Source organism: Coturnix japonica, chromosome Z (assembly GCF_054131305.1).
Source record: "Coturnix japonica strain WE chromosome Z, WE-NBRP24, whole genome shotgun sequence".
NCBI lineage: Eukaryota > Metazoa > Chordata > Aves > Galliformes > Phasianidae > Coturnix > Coturnix japonica.
Window position 1 is genome coordinate 28,450,375 of NC_140702.1, and position 20,812 is coordinate 28,471,186.

Here is a 20,812-nt window from a genome sequence, read left to right on the forward strand (position 1 = left end):
TTCTCTCTCACAGCATCCTTTTTTTCTTTTCATACACTGGCTTCATACGTGACTTGTATGCATTTTGCATTCATACACACTAGCAATTTTCCTACTGGCCTATTCAGCTGCATTTGTACTCCTTTATCTTATTCATAAATCAATATGATATAGGCAATAATAATTGTGCCTGAAAGGATATCCACCAACCAGGTTCTCCACACCACAGATTTCTGTTTTACTTAGTTATGTGGCCTTGATGCTACAAAGGACCTTTATAATGTGGTGATGATGTGGCAGACAACTAATGAAAATCAAGTATACTGCTAGTCACAGACATCAGCCCACCCTGAAGTCATGGTGATGTCTGCTGGCATGGCCTTGGGAGAGCAGCGCTGGGTGTTACCTGAGGTGTCAGACTGGCTTACCCATGTGATTCAATGAAGACTTTTGTTACTAGTAACATAGAACCATTAAGGTTGGAAATGACTTCTGGAATCACCAAATTCAGCCTTCAGCCCATCCCCACTGTGCCCACTGACCACATCTCCCAGTGCCACAAACATCCACACGGTTCTTGAACATCTCCAGGGACAGTGACTCCACCACCTCCCTGGGCAGCCTGTAATGTTGCTATTTGAATAGCCCTGCTAGGTTGCCTCCAGACCGAAAATACAATGACTTTCAGTGTTGGCATTACTTTTGCTTTTCCCCCTGTTCCTCCTGTGTGTGAGAATGTGGTGGATATTAGGGGAGCATGTTTTTGAGCACATTCTCTTTAGCTTGAAGTACCTTGCTTTGGTCTGGCCAGCAGCCACTCTGTCTGGAGAGCACCCAGGTGGAAGCAGCGGGAGTCCAGGTGGACCTGGGGTCATGTTACTGGTGGGAAATGAGGTAAAAACCAAGATCAGGGCTATCTCACATGCTGTTCCCTCACACAATATTAGGGGACAAAATCAAGCTCTTTTCAGGTACAGGAGCTGGGTTTCCTAAAGACAGGCTGTGTAGTCTGGAGAAACATACTCACTAAACCAGGTTTGCTGCGCTCTGGAGGATATTTGTTTTATTGGAGAGGTGGATATGGAGAGAAAAATTAGGTGATTCAGAGCTTATTTGAGTAGCAGGAATCCAGGCCATCATGCAGTCCTTTCAATAACCAAAAGTAAAGCTCTCCATTTAAGAGCTGAGACCAACAAGTGAAATGGGAATGACCTGTGCTCAGAACAAGGAAACAGAAAATATATCTCAAGCAACAGACAAAATTATATGCATGGCATAATGTTTTTATGGCTTACCATCTTAAAAACAAACAAACAAGTACATGAATGAAAAGTAGGAGCCCCAGTAGTTTTGCACAGTGGTTTAGAAAACATTTATTTAAAAATTCATAAAACTGCAATAATTAAGGTCATAATCATGCTTACTGGCACTCATAAGGCACATGGTTTTACAATAATGGAAGTTATTGTAAACTTATATCTTGCTTTTGCTCTTCATGTGAAACAAAAGAGGCTTACAAAATGCTTTCTCTTCTTCGGGGAAGAGAAAGCTGGAGACTCCTCTCTGTCTCTTTTTGGGGCAAAGATAATTGAGCAAGCTATTGGAGCAAAATTTTCCGAGCCGTCATTCAATTAGGGCCTGCTGTTGACTGTAGGCCTCACCTATTCTCTGTACAGAAGATTATTAGTACTTTTCAGCAGCATACTCTTCTCACCTCAGTCTGTTCCAACATGGAGAGCCAGCAGCATTTGAAGGCCATGTGATTTCATTACATGAATGAATTTGCCTGGTCCTGTACTCTTATGTAAGACATGCTGCAATGTTATTTTCCTTCCATAGACCAAGGCCAAATTCAAAAAATAGATTTTCTGCTGGTGACCTTTCATCTTCCTCTGTTGGGGCTGCATCAACAGATTCAAGGAGATAAACTGGGACAGGAATTTGCACAATATGGAAGCAACATTTTGCTCTTTTTTTTTATTTCCAGTAAGAGTTCAAGGTAGAGGACCATCAGACTGCAACAAAAGGTGCAAAGCAGTTAAAAGCTGCAGAGGATGTAGTATGGTCTTCACCGTGCAGCAGCATCCAGATGCAAAGATGTCAGCTTTGATCATGGGTGATTGCTCATTCAGTCGTACTTACACAATTCTATCACTGGGCCATTTATCTCAGCTCTTGATGGGGTATCTGACTGAACAAGTGAGAGGTGTAAGCATGATGTTTGATCTATGTCTGTGAGGTACAAAGTCATTAACTGTACGCAAAAGGACAGAAAAGCTTCTGTAGGGCTTAACATGTACTGAGCACTACCAACAGTATAACCAAGAAATACACTAAAGGCACTTAAGAAACATTTGTTGCAGTAGTGTATGTGTAGGTCATGCAGTTCCATACTCTTTTTTGTGTTATTTGCTCAACAAGTCAAGTTCCATTATTTTTTTTAAATGAGAAGAATAGTGAAGCAAATGCATAATTGCTGCATAACTTAAGTCTACACAAGGGGATGGGGGCAGGGTGGAGGGCCAGGTACCCAAGCCTTCAGGCAAACCAGAGCTCACTGTGAAGAAGGTTAATCACTGATACTCTTTTGCAAGGACTCAGTGTCTGAAGTGGGTAGTGCCTTAATCCTTAAGGAGCAGACTTTGGTATCTGAAGTTTGAAGTACAGATGAGATTTGCTCTTGCTGACTGTGGATCATGTTCCTCAAAAACCCACATGTATTGCAGGCCTCAGGGCTGCCGGCCTTCCTGGCTTCTGCTCCAGAAGTGAGACCCTGTAAATGAGTTCTCCAAAATGATCCATAGCTTTGCGTTCAATAGATTTTGTAGTAACTGATGCCATGGGGAATCTTAGCATCTAGTGCCTTGTTACATTACAGTCCCTGAGCTCCAGGAACACACACTGTAGTGATTTCTGTTAGAATAAATTCAACAGAATCTATATGAAGACCTGACTTGGGTAGGGGGGAACCATCCCTCTGTATGGCTGACCTAAGTATAAGCTGCTGTGGTGCAGACTCCTGCTGCTCCTGCAGCCCCACACAGCCATTGCACAGCAACCTCTGCCCATAATGTTCAGCAGCAAAGCAGTGGGGTGAAAGTACAGCTGATGTGAGCATGTGGTATCCGTGTCTGGCCAACCTCTCCTGTTTGTGCAAACATTTCAGTTTTACTGTAGCTTTCCCCTCAAAAATAATCAATGAAAACCATCAAAAAGCTGAGAGAGCCTAATTCAGAAGGTTCTTTAGTGAAAGTGATAGGTGAAATGGAAATAGTGCTGCAGATACTCCTGACTTGCAAGTTGAAATGCTGCAAGGCTTGCACTTCATTCACATCCTCAGCCACAGTGAGGACAGGCAGAGCAGAGGTTGTAATGCTGGGCACTGAGCACTGCCATTAGGTGTGCAAAGTCCAGGCAGCAGCTGGGTGCCAGCTCCCTTCCTCAGGGGTCAGTGCTGTGCCAGTGCTGTTTGACATCCTGATTAACAGCTCGGGCAATAGGACAGAACGTGCCCTCTGCAAGTCTGCTGTAATTTCAGCTGGGGGCAAAGAGGTGGGGCTGCTCTGCAGAGGGTCTGTGATGCACAAGCGCAGACCTCATGGAAACAGGACAGGAAAACACCACGTGGTGTGCCATGGAGTTTGCTGATACGGCTGATGGGCATGGTGGTGATGGGCTGATGGCTGGACTAGATCTTATGTGTCCAAACTTTTGGGTTGCCTGGGCCACACTGAGTAAAGCCGAATTGTACTGGGCTGCATATATGTAGGTCGCTCTGAAAGTAATGCCCCCTATTTATTCCCACGGCATCTGCAACCCATACAAAGAGCACAATGGCGCTGTTTGAAAGAGCAGGTTCTCAGCTACAACACACAGTGTTACTCTTCTTCTGCTTCACCCTTGGAAACAGCTGTTCACAAATGTGCACACTGGCAGAACGCAATGGCGTGGGTAAGACGCGGTTGTGAAATGAGAGATACATTTCTCTGATCAGATCGGGCTCACAAAGGTCAGGTATTTCTTCGAGCTGAATGTCTGGTTGCCACTCCATAGATTCCATTTGAAAAGATGAGTTTATGTCGGCTGAATACGGAACTGCAAATATATCGAAAATAATAACAACTACTTTTTCAGCGCTCTTCAAACACAAATCTCAAATTCCTTTATCAATACGGAAAGCACAGCGTCCCGGCCCGCCCCCTGCAGCCGCACCTACGCTTCCCCGCATCCGCCCGTGCCGCTATGGCGCAGTTGCAGCCGTGGGCAGCAGCGGAGCCGCGTGGCTGCACATTGCACTCGGGGCGGCCGCTGGAGCTGTTCTGCGGGGACTGCGGCTGCTGTGTCTGCGCCCTCTGCCCGGCGCTGGGTCCGCACCGCGGCCACGATGCCCGGCTGCTGCTCCAGGCGGCCCGCGACAAGCAGGTGAGCCGCGCCGCCAAATAACCGCTCCCGATCGGAGCCTTTTCTATTGCGCCTTTCCTGCCTGGATTGGGCGCATGTGGGTTTCACGCTGTGGGCGGTGGGAGGCTCCGAGGGCTGCAGGGCTGCGCGGGGGAACATAGGTGAGGAGTGGGGTCTGTCCGCCGGACGGGTCGGCCGCGCTGCCTTGTACGGTGCTTCACCACTTGGTGCGGGGAGAGGGAGAGATGGACGAAAGCAAAGGGTCACAGTAAACATAGCTCAGAGGGCGAAGGAGAAGGAAAAGGTCAGAGGAAGGAAACGAGACAAAGAGGCAGGGCAGAGACTCACTTCCTCCTGCTGTCAGATCGATGCCCGCCCAGCTTCTGAGCACCAGCACCCGCTCTGTATTGTGATGCTGGGCGTGCTGTTACGGGGCATGGTTAGTTTGGGCGGTCAGCATGGGTGCGATGCTCCCAGTGCCCAAACCTTTCAATGCGGAGGCAGAGGGAGAAACACAGAAGGCCCTAATGCTGTTCCAGCCCCGTTCAGCAGCTGCTGGGACATCACCGTGCTATCAGGCATTGCTTTGATCACAGCAGGGAACACTTGCTCTGCCCCATCAAACCGACCACAGAGATGGGTCTTACTGCAGCCCGTGCACCTGGAAGCTGTTGGCAGATAACAGCTACTGGCTTCTGGACCAGAAGATGTGAACAAGATAAAAACTTGAGTCCAGGTGTAACAGGATGCCCATAGGAAGTCTCTGCTGACATCTGCTGGCCTTTAGCTGCAGAGATTTCAGGTGCAGATGTGTCTCCACAGTTGTTGTAGCCTCAGGGATCATATTTGGACCAGCAATTTTGTTTTGTTCTGCTGAGACAGCTACAAGGCTGACAGCCTTCCTCAGTGCTGCTGGAAAGTGCAAACCGGGGCTGCCAGGAAGAGATCACAGGGTCATCTATATATATATCTCGCAGCTATATATATATATAACTATATATAACTATATATAACTATATATAACTATATATATAACAAATGTTATAAAACAGATTTTACTTTATATTTTGTAATTTTTGTGATTTATTTTTACTGCATAGGAACTCCTCACAGTGTATTTGAGGAATCTAGAAGTGAGAAAAGAGCAACAGGCTGGTAACAGAAGGAGTGTAGAGCAAGCTGCTGCTGAACTAAAGGTAAAGCATGATTTACTACTGTACTGGGTGATCCTTTTCCTAGGAGAGCCATTTTTCTCTCTCTGTGTCTCTTGTAAGACCCAGATGGGTGCTTCTTCTCTAGGGAAGGAGTGTTGAGTATGGAGCCACTCTTCTGCTTCATCTGTAGGCACACGCCTCTACAAGCAAACAGCAGCTGTTGGACAGAGTGACACAGCTCCAGTTACTGCTTCAGGAAGAGGAGAGACTGGCAAGAAGCGTCATTGATGAAAAGACTCAGCAGGCCCTTGAAGCACACGGTCAGCAGGTGCAGTCCTGTCAAGAAGAGCTTGCAGCTCTGGAGTCATTCTCACGTCGAATCAGAGAGATACAGCAGTGCAGGGATCCTATCCAGTTCCTGGAGGTGGTATTGAGTAACCTCTTCCTACCTCTTACCCTCTTAGTCCCTGGTAAACTGCTCTAGTGGCTGGCTTCTGTAGATCCTTTCTGTAGATCCTGCAACTAATAGTCTTTTTCACTGCATTTTTTGTTTTGTTTTGTTGCTGTTTTGATGGACCAGTTTGGTTCCTAATGTTAGGACTGCTAGGCTCAGGCATTGATTTTAGGTCTAAAGGAGATTCTTTATACTTTTAAGCATATATGAAACAAGAATTAGGCCTGCTTGATTGTCTTAAACATTAACACTGTAACACATCTTTCCTTCTAATAATGTTTGAGGACAGACAGCCTTTTCTGGCATTCTGAGGCAGCTGTCTCATTCCTTTGACTGCAAGCAGTCGCAGTCTCCATGAGCAGTAGCCACATTTTACTGGAGGTGACAGTGTTTCTCCTTGTCTACAGATGAAGGTCCACCTCTTTCCTAATGAGCTGTTAAGATGGCACAGCCAGGTGTACTATTTATGACCTAGTTCACCTAGCAATAGAGCTGTCTTTGCCCGTGTGTGTGGGAGCTGGGAGGGAAGAATCCATTTATGCTGCTGACTCTACTCATTTTCTTTTTCTGCCCTCAGAAATGCACAGAAATTGAGAAGGAAATGCAGGATTCAAGGAGACAGCCAGAACAGTGGCATCCGATACCTCTGTCATTTGAGCACATACTCAACTACTATTCGTATCTTATGAAATTTCTTCAGTCCATTCTACGGAAACCACTAGAAGTTCGGCTTAAGGAAGGTATACCTGGGAGAGTACAGTGAATTTTGCTTTCTCCTGCTCTCCTAAATAAAAAGTGGTCTCTAAGTAGGAGCAGGATCTTTTACTAGATAAACAGAGAGCTGGAAAAAACATCAGCTTCTTAGGCACGTGTGCTGTTGTTTGACAGCCTTGGTATAATGTTGATATAGCTTTGGTGATGAAGAAACTTATGCTGTTTCCCTTTTAATTCTAGAGAGATCTTTCTCTTGCCTTCAAGTTATTCTGATGTTTTTCCCAGCTCTGTCAGTTTATTTCATTGTGGATATTTTCTTCCTGTTGAACTTATGTTGTTTTTATCTCTAAACCATCACACCTGTACAACACAACTGATCTGCTCTCTCACAGATACTCTTGAATGTAAATGCTCTGGTGGGATACATGGCAGACCTGAGACATTGGAAACATGTAAAAAAAATGGGCACTTTATGTAGTTGATTTGCCTAGTGATAATTTTGTCCCAGTCAATTTGGGAAAAAAATAATAATCTGTTTTTTGGTACTTTAAGGGTGGGCTAACAACTTCTCCTTGGAGCTTCTTTGAGCTGGTATTTCATCCTTAAGTGACCTTTGGTATGACTAAGGCAAGGAGCTCCCTAACATGGAGCCACAAAGCCACATAAACATGGGGAAATCCTGACAGTACCTGAGTTATGGGCCAGCAGGGTGACAGTGACCATCAGATTATACCCTTTTAATGATACTTTTTCTGAGAGCTGCAGCCAAAAACAGTAGAGCAGAGTGCTGGGGGAAAATACCAAATCTGAATGGCCACTGCGTGATGAGTGGGAAGTTTCTAGATAGTGCCATGGAGGTGCACTACGACTACTAACTGGAGTTGTCTCTTGTTACCAATTGATAGTGGTGTGCTTTTGGAAGTATGGTAGGTGCTTACTTGTGGTTGTGCTGGGTTGTGTAGTTTCCTTTGCATCGCTAGGATCCAGCATTTCCATGCTATCCAAAGAGTATGAAGGGGAGAGCATTAAGAGCAAGTGGCCCTTCTTCAGGAAAAGTATTGCAGATTGTCTCATGGGACATGTGACTCCACAACCTTCCTCAGGATGTGGGTGGAATTCATCAACACAGAGAAGCAAATAACCCATCTTATAAAATCCCTCACAATGTTTTATTTTTAAAAACTTGGGTGTAGAGCCATCTTCTTCCATTTACATGCTTACCTAAGCTGTCCCTTTTCATCTTTGCCCAGATGTATTCACTAGCCTTAATGCCACCTCAAAGAGGGATCCTGGAACAATGCTGAAAACCGTGACTCCTGTTGATCGGATGCTTTTCTTAAAACGTAAGTGTGGTTAAACAAAGCTGGGAGGCTACAAACGCTCTTGGTCCATCTACTGAAACAGCCAGTGAATGTTTGCTGCCACAGTCTTGTCTTTTAGAATGGCTCTGATGTTTAGGAGGATTAGGCCTTGCCTGGAAGTCAGTACAATTTTCTGTACCTCATATTGGGAAAGAAATGTTTGTTTCTGTACGTGGAATTTTGGTCCTGTGTTTTTATTCAGAACAATCATCTTGATGCTGTTTGATCCTTTGCTATTGTTTTGTTTTCATTTTCTTAAGCAATGAATTTATTTGTGTTTGCTTGAGAGTTAGTAGCAATGCAGTTCTGGGAGGTGGTAGGTTGTTTCTTTGCTACATACATGATGCTTCTGCTTTGAGCTGTGGAGACTGTGTGAAACAGACTCCTACCCTGTTTTTCAAAGGAGGTATCACTGGAATGAGGTCTCACAACCCAAGGGTCTGCTCCAGTGCTGTCTAAAACTCCTAGGCTGTCATCATGATAGCAGTCTCCAACATTCCTGCTTATAAGCAGAAGCTCTCAGTGTCAGAAGCCTACCTATTTGTATACTTCATCTCATTTGTGAAACACATACATGCTGATTTAATACGTCTTTTACTGACCTGCATTAAAGACTGTGGCTTCAGAGCACTGCTGCATATAGACAGTGCAGTGCTTCCTACTAAAAAATGTCTCTTACTCCTTGCAAAATCACAATTTCCAAGACACTGCCAGCTGTGGGCACCTTTTTAGGCTTTTTGCATATAAGTTGAGCCTGTTTCAAAGGGCACAATAGACATAGCCAGTACATTTATGGTTTTGATTGCAGATGCAAGATCACCAACCTGGGAATATGACAGCCTTCATCCACGGCTGAAGTTGTCTGATGACCGTCTTGTAGTGAGCTGTAGCTGGAGGAGGATATTATACCCTTGTGGTCCCCAGAGATTTGATAAATTATGGCAAGTGCTAAGCAGAGACGCATTCCTCTCTGGGAGCCATTACTGGGAAGTTGACCTCCTTCATGCTGGAGCTGGGTGGTGGATTGGTGCAGCCTACCCTTCCATTGGCAGGAAAGGAGACTCTGAAAGCTGTCGACTAGGCTGGAATAGAGCATCTTGGTGCATTAAGAAGTTTGATCTTGAATACTGGGCGTTTCACAAGGGGGAGAGGATCCCTCTCCTGGTAGAAGATGATCCTGATCGCATTGGCGTTTTTCTGGATTATGAAGCCGGAATCCTTTCATTCTATAATGTTACTGATGGCATGACGCATTTGCACACCTTCCGCTGCAAGTTCACAGAGCCAGTGTATCCAGCTTTGAGACTCTGGGAAGGGTCCATTGGAATATGGAAACTGACATAAGCAACAAAGTAAAATAAAGCTTGCTATCTCATGTGGGGATTTTTTTCTATGAAATCTGCTGTAGTAGTGATTTACGTTAATCACTTTCTGTTATATGAAGATTCAACTTTGACACTTCTAGAAGTTAACAGGGAAATTCAAGCAAATCAGCTGTTTTTAAGTAAAGTTGTAGTATCTACCTGTATTTTCAGTGGAGGAGTTTGATCTGCTGTTTATAAATTGTGACAGTGTATCACCTAAAGTGCCTTTCATTGTATTTTTGTACTTGATTCAAACTTGTAAAATGGAAAAAAATCTGGTTAGTGTTTGAAGAAATGCATATTAAAACTCAGATTTTAACCACTGCCAGGTCTTCCTCGATGTTTTCTTCCAGCTCCATCCTATTATGAGGTTGGAGATGTTACAGTTGTGCACGGTGTTAATTTGTCTTTGAGTACAGACATTGTGTAATTTTATAGTTGACATCAGACTTAGATAATTAATACACTTAATTAAGTGGTTCGTTTTGAAATATCATCGAATGTAAATATCAAATAGTTGCACTGACTGTTGAAGAAGTACCTCAAGTAGAGTGAGCACTTCTGTAGCCACACTTACTGTCTATCCCCAAGCTGGTCCTATTTTGACAGAGTCTGAAGTGGGGTTCTGGGCAGCCCTGTTCTTCCCACACCAAGAGCAGAAGCAAGAGAAACAGTTTTGTTCATCTTCAGTAGAAACTGAAGCAAGTGGAAAACCCAGAGATGCACTGAAAATACTAGGTCAGTGAAGCACTTGTGCTTAAATTACTGTTTCCTATTTCAAAAGTCTCTTTAACTGTTGCTAGGTAGAGGCAAATGAATATAAAACTAGAAGAGACAGTTTACAAGGATTATTTTTCATCTGCTGTTTCTCTGTAGGGATAGTGAATGATTTATTCTTTTTCCCAGTCTAGTAACCAGAGTTCAGTGCTGTCACCAGTGTACATTCCAGGGCTGAGTGCTTGAGCTAGTTTTAAATATTTCTGTCAATGCCTTGGATGAGGGGATCAGGCACTCCGTAAGTTTGCAGACAATACCAAATTAGGATGGAATGTTGATCTGCTTGAAGGTATTGAGTCTCAAGAGGGACCTGGATAGTCTGGATCAATGGACAAAGTCCAACCTCGCGACATCCAGTGAGGCCAAATATGGGTGTTGCACTTGGGTCACAACTCTGTATAGCAGCACAGGCTTGGGAAAGTTTTGGTCGGTGTGGCTGAATATGAACCAGAAATCTAGCAGGGCTAGGAAGTAACTGTCCCCTTGTCCACTGGTGAGACCACACCTCCAATACTGCATTCAGCTTTAGTGCTCTCACTAGAAGGATACTGACTTGTTCAAGTGTGTGCAGAGAAGAGCAAAAAAATAAAGCAGGTGAAAGGACTAGAAAATGATATACAAGAACCAACAGAGGGAACTGGGGTTGTTTAGTAAGGAAGAGGATGACGGGAGACCTCATAAGTCTCTGCAACTACGTGAAAGAAGACTGCAAAAAGGATGTTATTCATCTCTTCTCTCAGGTACCAAGTGGCAGAATGTAAGGCCTCCAGTTGTACCAGGGAAGGCTGAAATTTTATATTGTGCATTTTTACATGTAGAGGGTGGTTAAGCACTGGAACAAGATGTCCAGGGAACTGTGGTGTCCGCATCCCTTGAGATACTTGAGAGAGGTGTGGATGTGGCCATGGGAAAGATGGTTTAGTGCTAAGATTTGGTATGCCAGTTTGATGTTTGGATGTGATGTTCTCGAAGGTCTTTACCAACTTAGGTGATTATATGACTTAAGCCCTGGAAGTCTCTGGAGTCTGTGCTTTTATCAGTGTATTGTACCAGGTGTACTGTTCACCTGAACAAGCACTGCCACTTGAAGCAAGCCAGGTCATTTTTGGTGATTCAAATACTAAAGACTGTTGACTCCTCCCTGCTGCTGGCAAAGGCAAGATCTTTCTTCAGATCCTGTCCTCTCCTGCTGCTAAGTCCCTGCTCACCTCACACCAGCATTCCATCCTGAACCAAAGGGCTCCTTCCTGTCCCAAACCCTTTCTTCCCCAGGGGGATTCAGCCTCTCTTAATCACTTAGCCAGCCTTTTCTCTCTATCCTCTTCTGCTGCTTTCACTTGACATGGCTACAAGTGAAGTATTACAGTATGGTAGGCAGGCAGGCAGGAAGGAAATTCAAAAACAGTAGCTTGTTTTGAAAGCTGGATTTATTTTTAAAATTTGCCATTAAAAAACATTCAACAGTTGTTTCTTTATGTAAGGCAAGCATACTGCATCAGCACTCACAGACTGTCACAGGCACATGATTCAAAGAGCTTCTTCCCAGTTAAAAGACAGAACTACAGAAGTGAATACATTTTGAAGGTAAACTACTCACAGGCACAGAAACATCACCATCAAGATTCAAGATATTTTACCAATTCATGACCAAGAGGTAGCAATAACCATAACCGTAACTAGCAAATGATTCTGTCAGACAAATGCAAACTGATAACACCAATGTGAGTCAGTGTTCATCAAGCTAGTTGAGAAATGTTTTATACCTGCTGCTAACCTCGTCCTGCCCAGACAAAGATAAGAGCAGAAAGACAATAGGCAGTGGGGCTGCACTTATTAGTTGAAAAGAACTTGTATCGGCAAGAGTGGAGTGCACAGAGGAGTGCTGGCAACCATGCATTGATCCAGTCAATGAGGTGACTTAGTCAAGCAGCTAGCTTCAGCTGTTTCAAAGAGGGGGAGGGTAGGAGAATCCCAACACAGCATCTTCAGGTAAAAAGGAGGTTGCAAAATCTTTACTAGCATTTGACTTCTTACCTGAGAAGCTGTCCCCACATAGAAATAGAGAAAGCCAACTGCACAGTAGAATTTATTAGGATGCCAGGATTCAATAAGCTGACAGATGTTTTTGCCAATTTCTGGAAGCACAGATTAAACTTACTTCCACTGATCCATCTTGGGTACATTTTGCCCCATCTAGCTTGCTGTCTCACCTTTCAGCTTAGAAAATGTAAAAAAAAGGCTCCTTTTCTAGCTCCTTATATGGGAGCTGTCTACATATCCAGTTCACTGACTTTGTTGGTACTGCCTTTAAGAAGCTACATGCATGTTGGAACCTAGTTTTCCTCAAGGAGTTAGCTTTCAGAAGAGTGGCATCACAGGAACAGACACTAATCTCTACACTGCCACACTTCTGTGAGTTTATCCGCTTCCATTCCTCAAGCAGGTTCCCTCCACCCATTTCTTTGAGACTTTTTTTTTAAGTCTTGAGACACATCTTCAAAAGAATCCATCACACCGCATGTGTAAAGTTGTCTGTTTAAGTTTAGGGAATCTTTGCATTCAACTTGAATTTGCATCCTATGTTCATGGGATTAAGGGAAATGGCAGAACAGAGAGACTTTACAGCAACAGAACAATTCAAGTATAGACAAATTATTAGGATTAGTGTATTCTCACCAGAAAAGGAAAGCTAGAAAACAGCAGACCTGGGTCTGAGATTTGGCAAAAATTCAAGACTTATCTAAGTGGAATGGAAGAGGAAGAACATGGTATTTTCTAGACACAGTACTATGCAGTTTCTAATAAAATTGCTTTTTATAATTTATATCCCCTAGCTGCAAAAACTTCCTGCAGAACAGATCCTGAAAATGTTAATCTTCTTAGATCCTTTCTAACCTACCATGTCGCTATACTTAAACATGTTGTGCAGTAGGACAGACCTACATCATAAAACATTAAATGGAGGGCTTTGGTTTAGCACTTCACTTTCTTGACATGATTTTCCACTGCCTGCTCAGTGATGGTTTCATCTTCTTCAATTGTTCTCTTAACCTTCTGGCCCACCAGATCAAAGATGGCTTCTGGAGCAAATCCCTTAGGCTCTCCCACTTTCACTGTCAGCATGTCAAGTGTCAGTATGGTTCCTTCAGGAATGGTCACTTTTGCCACAACAGACTTCCCCAGCTACAGAGGAGAAAACAAAAAGAACATTTAAGTAAAACACAATCCTAGGTACGGAATACCAGAAATGTACAAAAAAATTATATAGATACTTGGGAAAGGGTTGCCCACCTTGCTGCTTAATCTCTTACTGCACTCAAGTTAGCATGGAAATGCTCACTGTAACAAGGCTGATAGGAAAATTTAAATCCTTTCTAAATTCAATGTCTCACTGGTGTTTCCCAGTATCAGAATAAAGGGAATCTGAGTAGACTGACCAGCATTCTAGCTCTGTGTAAACACAGCTCATGCATTCACACGTATTTACTGCTTGAGAGAGTTGATCACTGGGGAACATCCATAATACTCCACTGAACTCAAAATTGACAGTGCTCTGATTTGGCTGCAATAGCTACTGGCTGCCAGAAATGGCACGTGATAAGAAATGACAGGTCTGCATTAAAGTTACAGTGCAATAAGAACAGTGCGTGTGCTGCTCCTTTGCAGTGGAAAATTAGAGTGAAGAGGCAAAACAATGTGGCAAAAACTGAGACTACAAACCCAAGTATTGGATGCTGTTTTTCTGCAGGGGAGTTACGGACCATTAATCAAAAGCAAACTTTACCTTTTCATTGCAAGCCATTTCACAAGGCAAGAGCTGTTTGATTGGAGAACCCATTGCTTTTTCCACAGTGCGGATGGCTTTCACTAATTCTGCCAGTTCGTTTGGCTCCAGGGATGCCTGGTGGTCACTTCCTTTCCATGTTTTGTCAAGGGTCACGTGCCGCTCCACAACTTTCGCACCCAGAGCAACAGCTGCCACCGAAATGGCAATGCCGGTTTCATGCCCTGAATAGCCAATGGGGATGTCGGGAAAAGCTGACTGATAAGCCTGGAATCGTGACAGAGTGGGTCTCAATTGCCAAGGCAGCAATTTCAAAGACAGAACAAATCTGACAATAATAACTGCATTTAAGACGCAAGCAGTTACCTTGCCACAAAACAAGCTGTTGGTAACGCTCAGGAAGAATTTCCAATTGAACAGTTCACACTGCATTACCAACCACTCTATTTTAAGAAGCTCACACTGTTGTGTTCTGAGAAGTTCACTGTGATTATCAATAATGACAATGAGAAAGACTCATTCAATTCTACAACTTCTCTTACACTTTTCAATTTATTTGTAGTCTTCAAGGTCTTAAAAGCCCACCCCGCTGTACGCTGTGCAAGAGGAGTTTATTTTCAGCATAGAACCTAATACCTTGTTAAGCTTAGCCTGTGTCCAAAATGGACGCGCCATTCCATGTTTCAAACCTGAAGCAATCCTTTCAGCAGCACACACAGGAGTTATTCAGTCCCACAGGCAATTAAATAAGGTCACGTCCAGTTCTACTCTAGCTAACAAATACTGTGTGCATAAAGCTGGGCAAATGTCGGAACATTGGCCAGTCTGGGAACATTTTACTGCATCAGTATCAGGCACATCCAAGCAATAATTTCAAAAGAAACTATAATGCAATCTCTCACAGCTCTGATATTTACACAAAGCCTTTTTAATGAAATTATCTGGTTGAGCTCCCAACTGAGAATCACATCCTCAGTTCCACATGCCCTCCAAGAGGTGAGCTAACTGTCCACTTCCTTTTCTTTCCTTTTCAAAGCTCACACTTCAACTCCTGTCTCATGGTATTTAACTGCAAAGCCCCAGCAGCAATCTCTCTTATTGTAGTCCTTAGATCTGAGTTCTGCCAAAAAAGGACACAATTAATAACTTTACTTTGAGGCCATGATGAATGAGAGGACCACGATGCATGTTCTCACTTCTCAGAAGCAAAATTGAGCATGACCAGGAAACAGATTGCAATAGAAGCACACAGCCCTTCTTACTCATTCACTGACCGATATAACACGGAGATTGACATCCTCAGGCTGAAGTGGGTAGGCACTGGTGCACTGCAGGAAGCAGAAGTTTGGATTGATGGGCTTCACAATCTGATATACCTGGTGCATTGTGTTCATCGACTGCATCCCACTGGAAATCACCATTGGGCGTCCTAGCCAACAAAAAAAAAAAAACAACGTTTTGCCAAGTTTGCAAGTTTTGATCCCTAAGAAATCTGCACAAGCATAATTTATGTTCCTGCAGTAAATGTATTTGGTTGAACTAAAAAAGGAAGATGGGTGATCTTTTTTTTCCTGGAAATCAAATTGAGGGAATATAGAATAGCTGAACAGGTGAGACACTGTGAAGCCAGTGAAGTTTACTAAGACTGGGTACCCCAATACATGAAAAATAGGGAAGTTCTAGTTAACGTCCAATGCATGGCCTCAAAGATGATGACAGGCCTGCAGCATTTCTTCTATGAGGACAAGCTGAGAGACCTGGGGCTGCTCAGCCTGGACAAGGCTAAGAGGGGATCAAGTGAAAATGGGCACAAGACAAGTAGATGGGGCCAAGCTCACTTCAGTGGTGCCCAATGACAGAATAAATGGGCACAAAGCAGAACATCAGAAATTCCATTTGAGCGCAAAGAAAAACTTCTTTACTGAGGTTGTGACAGAGCAGTTGATCAGGCTGCTCGGAGAGGCTGTGTAGTCTCCTTCTCTGGAGATACTGAAAACCTACCTGGTTATTTTCCTTTGCAACCTCCTGTAGTGAATGTGCTCTAGCAGGCTGCTGGACTCCGTGACCTTCAGCGGTTCCCTCCAGCCCCCACAACTATTGTAACTCTGCAAAGACTGTTCAAAAGATGATGCTTACCTTTCTTTGCAGTCTTCTCCAAATATGGAAAATTGTTGGTATCTCCTGACCCTACTTTGAAAAATGGAACATCCAGTTCATGAAGAAATTCCACAGCCATCTGAAAGAAAACAAATAAAAGAAATAAATGAAAATCACTGTTTTTCAACATTCTGCTTCAGCTGCGTTAAGGACAGACAAGAACCATCAACAAGCCAACCCTGCAAAATAGCAAAAGCAAAGTTTAATTAAATAGGGCATGTATACAAAACCCTCAAAGTCTACTAGTTCCGAACAGAGAAGGTACAAAAGAGAAGGAAAGGTAGGTCAAATAAATGCAGAGCAGATGCTTCAAGAGACTGGTCTTAAGGCTGACAGTTAGGAAAACTCTGGGTCAGACAAATGACTAGATTTCAAGATCGACACTGACAACATGGCTGGATTTTTCTGTCAGATGCCTTTACAACAACGGTGTTGTAAAAATGCCTTCTACAAACACTAAACCTGGATCTCTGAAACTGCTTTCAAAGTACTCTTACTACTACGGAGGAAAATAGTAAAAATATTGCTGTTTCCTTCCAAAAAATAAGTAATGTACAGATACAGCAAAAATCACATTTGCATAGTGAAAAATAAGGCTCTATCCCTCTACCTCCTGGCCACACTGTTAAAACATTGGGATCAAAAACAGAAAAATATTTCAAGTTTGAAAGTTGATAGAATTTTATTCTAACCCAAGGATTTCACAAGTTGACACTAAGTAGGGCGTACATTCCTCCTTCGAGGTAAAATGACTCTGATACTTACATAGGCATCCAAAAAACTATCGGTGGGCAAAAAGAAAACTATGAGGGATTTCCTTCTATCACTGATATGTGAAAATAAATATAAAACATGCCAATAAAGATATAGAACAAAGCCATAGGTTTAATCCAAGGAGATTGCACAAGATGACATACAACATTTAGACAAGGTATCTAATACTACTGCTCATGCGATAACTGTCTCCTGGACATTGGCAGCTTTTTCATAAGGGGTTCTGTGAGCAGGCCCAGCCTGAGCATCAAGGCTGGACCAGACACCTCCAGAGGTCCCTACTGACCTCAACCACTCTGTGTAATTTCAAGCAGTAGAGACAGTGCTAGAGGGAGTGGTTCAACAGGATCCTGTTCCACCTCCGGTACATTCTGGAACAGAGCAGATGAAGAACTTACCTGTAGTCTCTGTATTTACTTCACACGTCACTTCACACAACTTCCTCATACAATTAAAGGCACATTTTAACCTCCCTGACGGACCTGGAGTTCCACAGATCACATTCAAATTACACAAGATAACAAATACTACATCAATCTATGCAACATCTGCAGAAAGCTCAAAGATCTGTGGCTAACAGAACCACTGCTAAAGTGTCAGCAGCCGCGTGAAGAAACTGCTGCTCAAAGAACGATGTCAGTACTGCTAACCGACTGATGAGGTAACAAGCCTGGGAAGCATCTCGAGAACAAAAAAGGGCTTTACCAGTGGAAACGGAACTTTACCACCACATCTCACACGCTGCAGAATGTGTGAGAACTGCTGTGAACTGCAGCAGATGAGCTGTACTTCAGTACACTGAAACATACAGGCTGGTGGGTGACTGCCCAAAAGTTCACAGACAAAATCAGTGCATGTTTCAAGAGCAGCACAGCAACGTCAAGACCCTTCTCCATCTTGAAGGAAAAGGGAGCGTAAACATTTCTGGTGTTTAGAAACATGAACTTACAGCTCATAAACAGAAATAATGGGGGAAAAAAAATAGGGAAAAGATTAGTATTAGGTAGAGGAAAGTTTATAGAGGAAAGTCTGACATATAATCAGCCACAGAGGATACAGAAGCAAACAGGCAGAGCTACATCAGTCTAGTTTCCTCATTTACCAGCCCAACATCTACAAGCACCAGGTGGACCTTTTACTGTAAGAGCTTTATGGCACAACAGATGCAACAGCTGAACCTTGCATCATGCTGGTGTGGTGTATTTACCTCGTCCATGCCAGAAGCCGTGAAGAAAATCCCAACCTCTTCCGCGTACTTCTTCAGCTCCCTGTACTGGTCGTGACTGAACTCCAAGTGGCGCTTGTGCTCCCCGTAGGTCTTCCCCCACGAGTGTTTGGAGGCGTACGGCCTCTCCAAGGCTTTTTTGTTGAATTTGTATTCCAGTTCGCTCTTCTGAAACTTAGCGCAGTCTGCCCCGCACTCCTGCAAACGCAGCCGGGTCACTCCCAGGAGCAGCACAACCGACCCCATTCCGCACACGCAAAGGCCGTGCAGGCAGCACTCACCTGCAGCCCGGCACTGCCCCCATTCCCATCCGCACAGCCGGCTGCGGCACACCGACCGCCCCCCGCAGCTCCGGCACGGCGCACTCAGAGCCGCCAGCACCGCCCGCCGGCTGCCAAACGCTCTTTATGTCGCTCCCACCGCGACCTCATTCTCCAGCCGCTCACCCGCATCCAGCCCGCTCCTCCCGGGGGAAACCGGGGGCCCGCTCCCACCTCCCCGCCCGCAGCAGCTGCCCGAGCACCTTGGCCATGCGGATCATGCGCTTGGCGATGTCCAGGTCGCCCTGGTGGTTCTGCCCGATCTCCGCGATGATGAAGCAGGGATGGTCGCCGCCAATGCGGCGCCCGGGACACAGCTCCAACTCCCGCGGCATGATGGCGCCGCCGCTGCCGCCGGCTGCTCGCGACTGCGCCGACCGTCCCCGAGAGCCGGCAGCCGGCCCGATGCGCTCCGCCCGGCCAAGGGGAGGGACGGGCCGGGCCGGGCCGGTGGGTGCTTGGAGGCGGAGCCGGGAGCCGGAAAGCTGGAGGGCTGGAGAGCTGTGGGGCTGGGCTGAGGCCTGTGCGGGGGCTGAGGCCTTTGCGGCGTCCGCACGGGCGGTTTGCGGGCGATCCCCGCTTCTCCACAAGCTCCTTTTAGGGAGCTGTAGGGAGCGGTAAGGTCCCCTTGAGCCTCCTTGTGTCCGGACTGATTCTCCGTGTGCCCTCAGCTGCTCCCCACAAGGCTTGTGCTCCACATCCCTCACGGCTTCTTTGGCCTTCCCTGCTATGCTGCGTGGGCAGAGTCCATGCAGAGACTGGAGAAAAATGATAAATTAACAGAAGAAAGAGTTCCTGCGTTTGGAGATATCCACGTGGTCAACTACTCCACATCCCGACCCTTCCAGGGCAAGAGGCTTGCCTTCCTGTCTTCCTCCAGAGACTCTTTCATGCTTTGAAAAATATAACAAGTCCATGACCAAAACAAACCTGAAAAACCTTTTGGCCTCACAGTTTCACTTGTCACTTCCAAATGTTCAGGTGTGGCATAACTGGCACTTCTAAAAGACAATGAAACAGCAGGCACCTGTTGTGGAGCCAGCTGTGTAATGTTATCTCTCTCCTTCCAGTGAACGTTTGCAGGGCTGCTTTGTATTACCTGTGTGATAACTGAAAGCCAAGATTCAGATGGTGAGCAGAGGACAAGTGAGGTAGTTACCTGCTAGCTAGTGCAAGCTGCTGGAGAGCTTCAAAGCTTACTAAGTTCCATTCTTCCCTCTGTATTACTGTGAACCTACTTGCAAATCTTTTGCTGGGCATTGTCAAGAACCTCTAATGAGCAATTTTGCTTCTTCACAAGCGGAGCAGCTCAGGAAAACAAACATAGTCAAAGTGAGTGGGGGAACACCTTCACAACCAAACATTATAGACCCCGAGGCTTCTGTGCAGGTGCGGAAGACTCAGTTATGCTTGTATAAACTCCTTTGTACATCTACCAATGGGATCAATGTGTAACAAGTAGGAGTGGAGTGAAACCTTTTAGGTTGTAAGCAGAGCACATTGTAAAGATGCGGTTGCGCTTGACTGGTGGAGATGACCCACCTCATGCCCTGCATAGAAGTAAAGCTGTGCCTCCCGTCTCCACATTTCCCTTTGCAGTGTGCTGTGGGAGGTCCCAAGGGAGAGGTAGCAGCAGCATGGGAGGCCTCCAGGCCCAGCAGAGGTCAGACCTGCCCTGTGCACGGCGCAGACGGATGCACTGGTGGCAACATGAATAATTTTTATGGAATTTTATTGGGGAATCAATTCTTAGGAAGGGTGGATAAGGGTAGGACAAGGGGAAATGGTTTCAGGTTAAGGGAGGGAAGATTTAGGATGGATGTCAGGGGGAAGTTCTGTACTATGAGAGTGGTGAGGTGGGGGAACAGGTTGCCCAGTGAGGCTGTGGATGCCTCACCCTGTAGGTGTTCAAGGCCAGGTGGATGGGGCCCTGGGCAGCCTGGTCTAATAAATATGGAGGTTGGTGGCCCTGCCTGTGGCAGGGAGGGATGAAGATTGTTGATGTTTGGGGCCCCTTCCAACATGGGCCATTCTGCAGCTCTGGTCTGACGCAGTCCGAGCCCCTGAGGGCTGGTTGTGGCCCAGCAGCAGGCACGGCCGTGTTCTGGCCAGCTGCTGGGGCGGTGTCCTATTGCCGCCTGCGGGGTGGCCTCTTGGCAGGAGGTGCAGAGTCCTCAGCGGTGTGAGTCCTCCTCCTCTTCGGAGCTCGACGAGGCGCCCTGCGTGAGCGCTCCCTGCCCGTGCTGGCACTGGAGGGACCTGGCACTGCCTCCCCCGGCTCCTCTTGGGCGGCTTCTTGGGCCACGTCCACCGGAGCCGGGTTGGATGGAGGCTGGCTGGGTCCCTCA

At 45.4% G+C, this 20,812-nt stretch overlaps 2 protein-coding genes across 3 annotated transcripts; one reads left to right on the forward strand and one right to left on the reverse strand.

Moving 5' to 3' along the window:
- The first annotated feature begins 4,203 nt into the window (after positions 1 to 4,203).
- On the forward strand, positions 4,204 to 9,751 carry TRIM14 (tripartite motif containing 14). Of its 2 annotated transcripts, none has more exons than XM_085528994.1 (6): positions 4,204 to 4,401; positions 5,481 to 5,576; positions 5,680 to 5,958; positions 6,566 to 6,728; positions 7,953 to 8,045; positions 8,872 to 9,751. In XM_085528994.1, the coding sequence occupies exons 4-6, from the start codon at positions 6,590 to 6,592 to the stop codon at positions 9,405 to 9,407; spliced, it is 768 nt and encodes a 255-aa protein (XP_085385120.1). In that variant the 5' UTR covers positions 4,204 to 4,401; positions 5,481 to 5,576; positions 5,680 to 5,958; positions 6,566 to 6,589; the 3' UTR covers positions 9,408 to 9,751. The 2 variants fall into 2 exon arrangements, with proteins under 2 accessions (XP_085385120.1, XP_015704990.2); XM_015849504.3 differs by having other exon boundaries at positions 5,725 to 5,958.
- A 1,862-nt stretch (positions 9,752 to 11,613) lies between these two features.
- NANS (N-acetylneuraminate synthase) lies at positions 11,614 to 18,830 on the reverse strand. The gene is made up of 6 exons (XM_015849494.2): positions 18,668 to 18,830; positions 18,127 to 18,342; positions 16,125 to 16,224; positions 15,263 to 15,417; positions 13,989 to 14,255; positions 11,614 to 13,387 (listed from the first exon to the last, which is right to left on the reverse strand). The coding sequence occupies exons 1-6, from the start codon at positions 18,797 to 18,799 to the stop codon at positions 13,178 to 13,180; spliced, it is 1,080 nt and encodes a 359-aa protein (XP_015704980.2). The 5' UTR covers positions 18,800 to 18,830; the 3' UTR covers positions 11,614 to 13,177.
- Between the last annotated feature and the right edge of the window lie 1,982 nt (positions 18,831 to 20,812).